This window comes from Nothobranchius furzeri, chromosome 6, assembly GCF_043380555.1.
Source record: "Nothobranchius furzeri strain GRZ-AD chromosome 6, NfurGRZ-RIMD1, whole genome shotgun sequence".
Classification (NCBI taxonomy): Eukaryota; Metazoa; Chordata; class Actinopteri; order Cyprinodontiformes; family Nothobranchiidae; genus Nothobranchius; species Nothobranchius furzeri.
This window is the reverse complement of record NC_091746.1, coordinates 60148301-60157286: the sequence shown is the minus strand read 5'-3', so window position 1 is coordinate 60157286 and position 8986 is coordinate 60148301. Positions and strand designations below refer to the sequence as shown.

Below are 8986 nucleotides of genomic sequence, written 5' to 3'. Positions count from 1 at the left end.
AACTAACTGTAAATAAAAAATAAACACAACGACAAGAGAAGTTGCCAGATGTGTCATATTTTATTTACATGTACACGCGAGGCATTGAACTGAATAAAAAATAATACAGTAATCTACGTGTCGATACAATGCTTAAAATACATTTTGTACAGCTTTAGTGCTCAAATGTCTGCACGTGTGACTGTTTAATTCCTTCCTCATGTTTACTGTCTTACCAGAAAAAGGAAAAAAAAACTCAAGCATTTAAATGTAACTGGAAGCAGGCAAATATCTCAATTGCATGAAAAATCCCTTTAAAAATGCAGATGAGCTCTTGTTGAATATGACATGGTGCATTTAAAAAAATGGCTGTTACACTGCAGTTGTCTGGTTTAGCTGACCAATGTGAAACCAGTGCAGCTGATTTATACTACGGTTTGTGTGTGCAACTAAGCAGATTCAGACAGGACTGAGTTATTGGAGATTCAGCTCCATGAAAGCTTCAGGACAAGTCTGCCCGCAGCTGGTTTAGACAGAGCTCAGGGATGTTTGAAGGGTGGTTATGATACAGAATGTCACCAGAACATCTGGCTCTATCTCCCTCTACCACTGGGTGGGTTGGTTTAATCATAAGTGAATGGTCACCAAATGCTGTAGACAGTACTGCAGTAACAACTGATTCAAAGATTTCAAGAACCAAAGTTTATTTTATTTTCATTTATTTTAAAATTAAGGTAAGGTTAAGAAAAGAACATAAAAATACTATTACTGCGATACAGATATTCATTTACATAAATTTGGACCAGAGGTGCTTGTGTGTGTAAACAGTAAGCGTTCTCCTAGAACAACACAACATTATTCATTCACCTGCACACATTCATGAGGTGATGAGCCACAATTTCACCACAGCATTCCTGGGTCAAAACCCAGCTAGTCACCGTGACGCAAATCAGTTTCAGCCGGTCGGACGGCATTTCCATCAGAAACACGGTTGCCAGCCCAAGCGTATGAAGCCAGGCTGAAAATGCAACATCAGCAACTGTCAGTCACTGACTGGCTAACGGGTGGAGTCACTGGTTGCTCCAGAGTTTTCTGCCTGCTGTCTCACTGTTTACAAACAGTTTTGAGTTCAGTCTAACAAACAAACAAAAAAACAAAAAAACACAACTAAGCAGAACATTCAACATCACCGCCACCATGTCCACCTGTGTAGTGTACATTCAGATCCCCTTACGCTCACGGGTCATGCCCCCCTCCCCCACTATAGACAAGTGCACGTACTAGAGCCGTTTCAGTTGTAATGGAACACCGCCCAAACTGCACAAAGTTCAGTTGAATCATGTTGAGCTGTGCAAATAGGTGCTAATGGATCGGCAACAAAACTGACAGAGGTGGCAAACTGAAGTTGCTGGTTCCATCCGTGAGGCTGCAAGGCAGGTGAAATGTCTTGCCCAAGGACACATTGATTGCAACAGCCCGAGCAGGGCGAGAACCTACAACCCTACACTGAAAGGTCACCTGATGCATAATCCTTCTCCTGGGGCTTGGTGTAGCAGCTGCTCTTTTCACCACTTTTCCCTGCAAAAACTGCTGAGCAAGCTCAGGTGCAGGATGGGCCAGGAAGTCCACCCTTCTCAACGTCACTCTGCAGCCATGTTGATCATGTTGTAAAAAACAACAACTGGCCTACTGTCAAACCTTTCGCCGTCTGCTGTCAGCACCAAACATGGCGTTGTGTCTGGCTTCCTATTTCGGTTGTCCCCAATCTCAACAATGCTGGTGCTTTATGTTGCATGCACAGCTTGTGTGTGGCCTTCAGAAAAGTAGCCCATCATCAATCCCAGAGTTAAAGAAAGTTTAACTGGATGATGTAAAGTTTTTTATGTCCAAGTTTTGAATAGTTTGCCTAAGAACTAATAACCCTTTAAAGTTATGAAAAGTTGTTCAATAATAAAATGCAATCATCCGTAGACTTGATCTGACGTTTAATCCAGATGTTCACCTGGCTGCACATTCATTAGAAATTCAGGAGCCTGAATCATGTCCACATTTGACCTATTAAACATGCCTTTCTCATAGTGTTGTATCATGCACGCTCCCTCAGATCAGAGCACTCTCTTCCCTCTCCTCTACACCGAGGTTACCATGGAGACAGATATAATTCAGTTCTTGATGTTTCTCATAAAAAAGAGAAAAGCCTGCGCACATATTTTCATCTGCAACCATAGCGACACTTGACATTGTCCACGTTATTTGAAAAAGCAAGTCACCATAGCGACACTAATCATCCAGACTGTGTCGTGGATCGTGTGTCCTGCCTCCTAATCATGAGGGAAATTTAGGAATCCACAGGTAAACAGGGTTGATTTGGACATTTCTGTAATATGCTGTTTCCTAAAGTAAAAAAAAAAAAGATGAAATGCTTTTATTTTAATTGTGAATAAATAATTTAATGGCATATAAACAGCATCCGCATAATTCTGATTGTCTCATATCATGTAAATATACTCATCAAGTCCGGATTGACGTCACTTTTAGATGTGTGTTTTTTAGTAATGCACAACTCAAAATTAAAAGAAGTGGGAATCAGACTCAGAGGGACGAGCACCTATCTTGCAGTGCTCAGTGAGACCTATTTGAAGTTTGCAGACATAGTATGGGTAATTATTTTTCATAGATGCACCCCATCTTGTGCGTCACCCGTACGTCACACCAGGCCTAATGGGCAACCATACAACAGCGTTGTTATGGAAAAAAGCTCGGCTTTCATCCAAAGCATGACTTCAGAGTAACCCCAGCAGGAGTTTTCTGTCCGCACTGGTGATGTGTTGCTCCCATCCCAGTCCCAGACACGAGCCACCATTAAAAATCTGCTGCGACTCCCTTTTAAGTTTTTGATATTTATTTTAATTACTGACAATCGTCAAATAATCCGTGACGTGAAAATCGCAGCCATCATTTCCATGATCATGATGATGATGATGATGATGATGATGGCTCGGAGCTGCGCCCGTCCTCGGTGATGATAATCGATAGACGGATGCAGGTAGAGCCTTCCTCCTTATACACATGCAGCAGCATCACCACGCATCCATCCTCTCTCTGCTGTGCCGTTTCCCTCCCCATCTCCGGCACACAGATGAGAAATCGCCCGTGGGGGGCCCTGCCTATTGATCTCTGAACATCTAGAGCTCCTCATATTTGTTTTACAAGGCAGAGACGAGCAGTCGGTGGCCGCAACAGGGGAGAGAGGCAGGAGCAGAGCCCGGACGGACCACTGACACCTTGCTTCGCGGCATCGATATGCAGTAGAGTGATAGCAGCTCTGCGGAGACGTGGAGGCCAGTCCATGGCATCTTGATATTAAAATCGTGGGCTCTGCGCATTCCTAACCAATAGCGCAGTTTTTTTTATTTCTCACTTTTTTATTCTTATCCCCCCTCCTCGTCCTCCTCCACTGGAATTGAAAGGATTAACTTGACCGACATCAAAAAAGAGGAGGGCGGCTGAGTGAGGAAATCTCAATAATTGAATTTGTCCAGATTCCGTTCGGGGGGATTGGTGGTGGGGATCCTTGGACCTGCGATGGACACCGGCGCGGGGGAATATGGCATGGCTCGTTTTGGTTTCTTGGTGGTTCTGATGGGGCTGTGGAGATTCAGCGATGCTTGCCCCGAATCATGCACTTGCAGCATCTCAAGGATTGTTTGTATTGATTCCGAACCAGGCATCGAGGATTTCCCCGTGCTCACGTTGGATGACATGGAAAACATCACCGAGATGTAAGTGTGCCTCTGTGGAAGCGATTCGTGCAGACATCTTATGAACTTATTAGGATGCAAGGAGCTCTGTTCCGTCGTGCAGGTCGGTGTGACATCGAATACTTCTGAGTTGGATTCATGATGATCAGAACATGACATCAACAACGAGGATCCAGACTCGCGGGGGTTTTGCGCCTTTTTGCGCATTATGTAAAAACGACCTTTTCTTTTAAATAACAAACCGTGTCAGATCATATGGCCTCCTATTTTTATGTGCGTGCGTGTGAGTGTGTAGTGTGGAGGACATAGTGGATGCGCGTGCACGGCGGTGAGAGTGCGCGTCACGCTTATTCGGATTTAGTGTGTTTTCCTTTACAAAGCAGCTCCAGCAGGTATGTTGGAGTAAAGATGGTCAGGCCACATGCGGGTGGGGGGGTTGGGGGGGGGGGGGGGGTTGGATGGGGGGTTGCCTGTGTTATCATTTATTTCAAAAAGACCACTGTTGACAGATTACACATGAGATCATATCAGTTGCGTAAAGCTGGCGGGCTGCTGAGAGTTATGCGCCCTTATCTGCGTCAGTGTGTGTGTGTGTGTGTGTGTGTGTGTGTGTGTGTGTGTGTGTGTGCGTGTGTGTGTGTGTGTGTGTGTGTGTGTGTGTGTGTAGGCCTATATGTCGGAGCGCTACAACCCGGCACACCAGCCCACAGCTGCACCTATAGTGACTTTTTGAGGCAGACACGCCGGAGCCTTCTCCAGGAAACTTGCAGCAGCCAACGTCACATTGTGAAATCTGCACCCAAAAACGTGTTCAGCAGCTTATCAGAAACCCGTCTCAGTGACAACGGTTTTGTTTCTTAAAAGCCAAAAACACGAAATGACAACGTTATTTGCCAGAAGTTGTCTGGCTTGTAAATGACTGAATCCACATGTAAACAAATGTCTTATTATAGGAAAAAACACGTTAAAGCTGAATATTCTCAAGTTTAGAGGTTCAAACAGAAAACATGCATCTATAATTTCTCTTAATTTGATCATAAGAACATCCATAAAACCCTACAATTAGAACAGCCATGACCTAAAATGAAGATATAAGTTTATGTAATTAATTATACAGTTATATGTCTTCCTACATTATTCACAACAGTTTTTTCTTTTTGTTCTAATTGTTGAATTTGTATTTCATGTGGCTTTTTAAAACATTTCATCTGAAATGCTTGAAATAAACTCTTGTAAACAATAATCATTAAGTTTAAAACAACATTTGGTCGGTGTCACTGGTTTTCTACACGCACCAAATAAAGATAAAACCTATAAACAAATGAAAGCATATAGTTGGTGTATATTTAAAAATGTTCAGTTTCACATGTTGCAGATCAGAATTTCCCAAAATAGCATGATTCCTTTTAGATTTTACTAACTGTGTCAACAAATATAAACGCTTGGATAGCAGTAGTGCTGTCCTGTTGTTGTCCAATGACAATAAAGCTTTAAAATTAAAATTCCAGAGCTGGATCACTTTAACTTTGGTCCTCGAAGCTTCACGTTTCTCATAAAACCAACAAATGTCTCCTTTTCCTTCCACAGACACATCGCCAATCAAAACAGACTGTTTGACATCAGCGACAGCAGCCTGAGGAACTACATCAACCTCAGAAACCTGTGAGTATCACTCAGGCTTCGCACAAGTTTACGTACAATTGAAAGTGACTTAAAGTAACTCCAGACTGTGACCTCTAACAGAACTATTACAAAAACACGACTGACATCTATATCATCAGATGCGTTTTACAACAACACAAGACTTCAATATGTGTAAGCAGCATCTTGCAGACCCTCTCTGGTTTGTTTTGTTTGGATTTTTAAACTTCCTGTCTTTTCCTTCCAGAAACCTCCGAGACAACAACCTTTCCATGCTGTCATGGAGAACGTTTCAGAACTTTAACATTTCTTATCCGTGAGTAAACTGTCAGAAGGCTGCTCTTTTAGGGTGCAATCCTCTCTTTTTACAGTCGTTTCTTCCTTTCAAGGCTTCTCCTGGCTGGAAACCCGTTGGACTGCGTTTGTGAGAACTTGTGGATCAAACTGAGACTCCAAGAAGAAATGGAAAGTTCAGAACTGACGTGCACCGATGAAAGGGGAGTGACGATGGACTTTGCCACACTCACGCCACCAGACTGTGGTAAGGTGTTGGGTGCAATAAGCAGAAAGGGTTTTTTTTTTCATGAAGACAGAAAATATAAACTTTCAAACGTGTTTACTGTCTGTGGCTTACTTGCAGTGGTTCCCAAAGTAGAAGTCATCCCTAAGACGGTGACTGAGATGGAGGGGGGTAATGCCCAAGCTGTGTGTACTGCCTCGGGTTCCCCGGTTCCCCTGATCCAGTGGAACCTTGACATGCTCTCAACGCACTTTGAGGTGAGATCAGTTCACCCTCTGCTTCTTTAAAGGTGTGGAACACAGAAAAAACATTTTGTAACCAAGATCTCTGATTATAATCAGTCACTCTGAGTTTTTCAAGCAGGCTGAACATGAAAATAGTCTCCTGCATTAGCTTCTGATAGAAAATAGACATTGAAATGCTAGGAAAAGCCACACTCACTGAACGTTCGTGGACTCACCCATCTTGGCTTGTGACGGGGAGTGCAGTTGTTGGTTTAGCGTCCAAGAAACAGCAGAGAATGTCTCAGCTAGCGGAAGTTAACCGTCAGATCTTATTTATACTTCTCCGTTAGCTCAAGTGTGGATCTGCGCAGCAAACACATTTCAGACTGCTCCGTTACCTGGGGAGAGTTGCAAACCAATTCCCCGACAGGGCAATCTAGGGCGTAGCGTTATTCTGAGGTATCCTGCCACCATTACAGTCACATTTTTGGTCAACGACACTGTGTTTACTGTTGTAATTATATTGTTTTAATGTATGTCAGACATTTTTAACATGAACAAAATTGTCCCCCATTCTCCTCATCCGCTTCATGTGATCGGCAATTCTAAACTCGCGTTTGTCGTCATTTCTGTCCATGAAAAAAATGTTTGCTGCATATCTTTTTAGTCCCTTAGACCACTTGGATGTGTAACATTAAGTCACAGGTGAATAAACGTTCATACTTTTGGACTTTTTCCATCAGGTGTTCTTCAATCTGTTCTAGTCTTTGTCGCTTTTGATGGAAAGTTAAAAAGTTGGACGTGTATTTGTCAGCCTCTGCGAGCCAGTCAGAGAGTCTTTACGCCAACGCATAATGACACCGCGTGTCTCCGTACCAACGCAGATGGAGAGATTTAATTAGGCCTTAGCATTAGAAGCTCAAACACGTGGCAGAAGCTCCTCCTGGCTTGTGTTATCCACGGGGATAAAGCATCCATGTCGCAGAGAACATGGAGTCTGCGGTGGAGTTGAGTTGCAGTTATCCAATCAGAGGCAAGATGTCCAAATATCAGGAAATAAGAGTCCAAATCCTGCCGCGTTCTGCCACTCTCTGCTGCAGCAGACTTCTCCGTGCTGTTCCAGGCACTTCTGGGCTTTATTTACCCCAGAGAACGACTTGCAAGGCTTTCAGTCCTACCGGAGACCACTGCCAATGTACTGATTAAACGAGTGTTCCACACCTTTCAATGGATATGTTGCAACTTTCCCATATTCTCAAATCATTTTCTTGAGCCAGTATGCTAAAATGACCCATTCCAGGGTTGATGAAAGGCCGCCCAGCCCCTATCGCCCCCTATGGCCAGAATGTTCTACTTGCAACTTCGGACTAGTGAGCCGATCTGTGCGGACTTACAACAAATTGAGCTGACATACCTTGCACTGCAACCTGGTTCCAAAATATTTTCCTGCATGTTTTAGATCATGAACACAGATGATTTGCTTAATTTAGTGATGAGTCACTCCTGCAGACACTAAGAAAGGCTGGGAGACGTTTCAGCCGCTTAGATTAACGCGTTAAAAAGACGAACGCAGAGCAAGGAGATAGGTTTCGATTTTGGTTCTACTGACGGACACTAGGGTGTGCAAAAATCAAGCCAAAACTGTCTAGTTCCTCTTTAAGCAAGTGAAAATTCTTATGGAGGCACGATATATCGGCATCAGTATTGTTATCAACCAATATAGTTATTTTTCAACATATCGGTATTATCCCGATTAGTCAAACTGGGCCGACTTTCACAACCAACATTTAATTCCATCTAGCTGCTGTTGGTGTGTCTGTTTCAAGAGAGAGGGCGTGGTCATGCGGTAATTGTTTGGTCATGTGAGAGTGATCTGTGAATCGTGTCAGAATGATAATGACCTACATTTTTATATGGGTGCATCCTTAAATAAGAACTAAATTAAAAGCAAAAATACATTTAATACCAAATATCAGTGTATCTAAACACTGTCAATTATTCAAATAAAAAGAATAAAAGAGGCTACATCTCTAATATCCTGAATGTATTTAAAAATGGTGTTACAAAAACACAAGTCATGTTATAGTGACATCTACCAAGAGCTATAATATTGTTATAATTGACACAATTTGTCCTGCTAGCCTGAAACTTTCATACTTAAAGAGGGTGGGTAAAATAGTTATGACACTTTAAGTGTCATTAGAATAAACAATTCATCAGAAACTGTTGGAGCTAAACAGTGTGCCTGTGAACCAAAGTTGTACGTGCTCTGCAGAATGTCAGCATCCTGTTTTTCAGCCAGTTCCAGAAACTAATATTGATCTGGTCAAGAGCAAGCAGATGTATCACGTTTTGGTCCAGAATCTGCTGGAACAGGGTGACTCCCAACTGAAAATCATCTATGTGAGGTCCATTTCCTGATTATGCAAGGCTGACGTCAGCAAAGTGTTGAAATGGTCCATAAATCCATAAAAAGAACCCACAAAACATTCAAAATATTTTAATTTTTTCTTGCCATTTCTCAAGGAATGTAATGAATACATCTTTAAACAGGCATGTTCTGTTTTACATAAATGAAAAACAGTATTTCCTATCTTGTTTGATGAAAGGTAAAACTAATTAAACTACTGTAACTGGTTTGACTTTATTCATGGTATAAACAAATATTAAGGATCAATGACACTGAACTTCTCTTTGAGGCTAATACAAACTATTCATAAGGATAAAAGAAGCTCAAGGAATAAAAAGAGCAGAATGGAGATCAGAGACCAGCAGTTCACATGGAAACACCTATTTAACGTGCTACTTGTGTTCTGATAACTGTGACCTGAAAGTCTGCTGAGCCTAAACTCCTGAGAAGA

General features: G+C 42.3%; 2 protein-coding genes across 2 annotated transcripts in view; one reads left to right on the top strand and one right to left on the bottom strand.

The window, feature by feature from the left end:
* Positions 1-8986, bottom strand: part of LOC107373312 (homeodomain-interacting protein kinase 4-like) — a 745746-nt gene that overhangs the window by 386353 nt on the left and 350407 nt on the right. The window lies entirely within an intron of this gene.
* Positions 2789-8986, top strand: part of ntrk2b (neurotrophic tyrosine kinase, receptor, type 2b) — a 19587-nt gene continuing 13389 nt past the window's right edge. The window contains exons 1-6 of the mRNA XM_054744458.2: positions 2789-3761; positions 5328-5402; positions 5484-5555; positions 5629-5697; positions 5771-5922; positions 6022-6158. Of these exons, the coding sequence (XP_054600433.2) occupies positions 3565-3761; positions 5328-5402; positions 5484-5555; positions 5629-5697; positions 5771-5922; positions 6022-6158 (702 nt within the window). The 5' untranslated portion in view covers positions 2789-3564. The remainder of the gene's footprint in view (positions 3762-5327; positions 5403-5483; positions 5556-5628; positions 5698-5770; positions 5923-6021; positions 6159-8986) is intronic.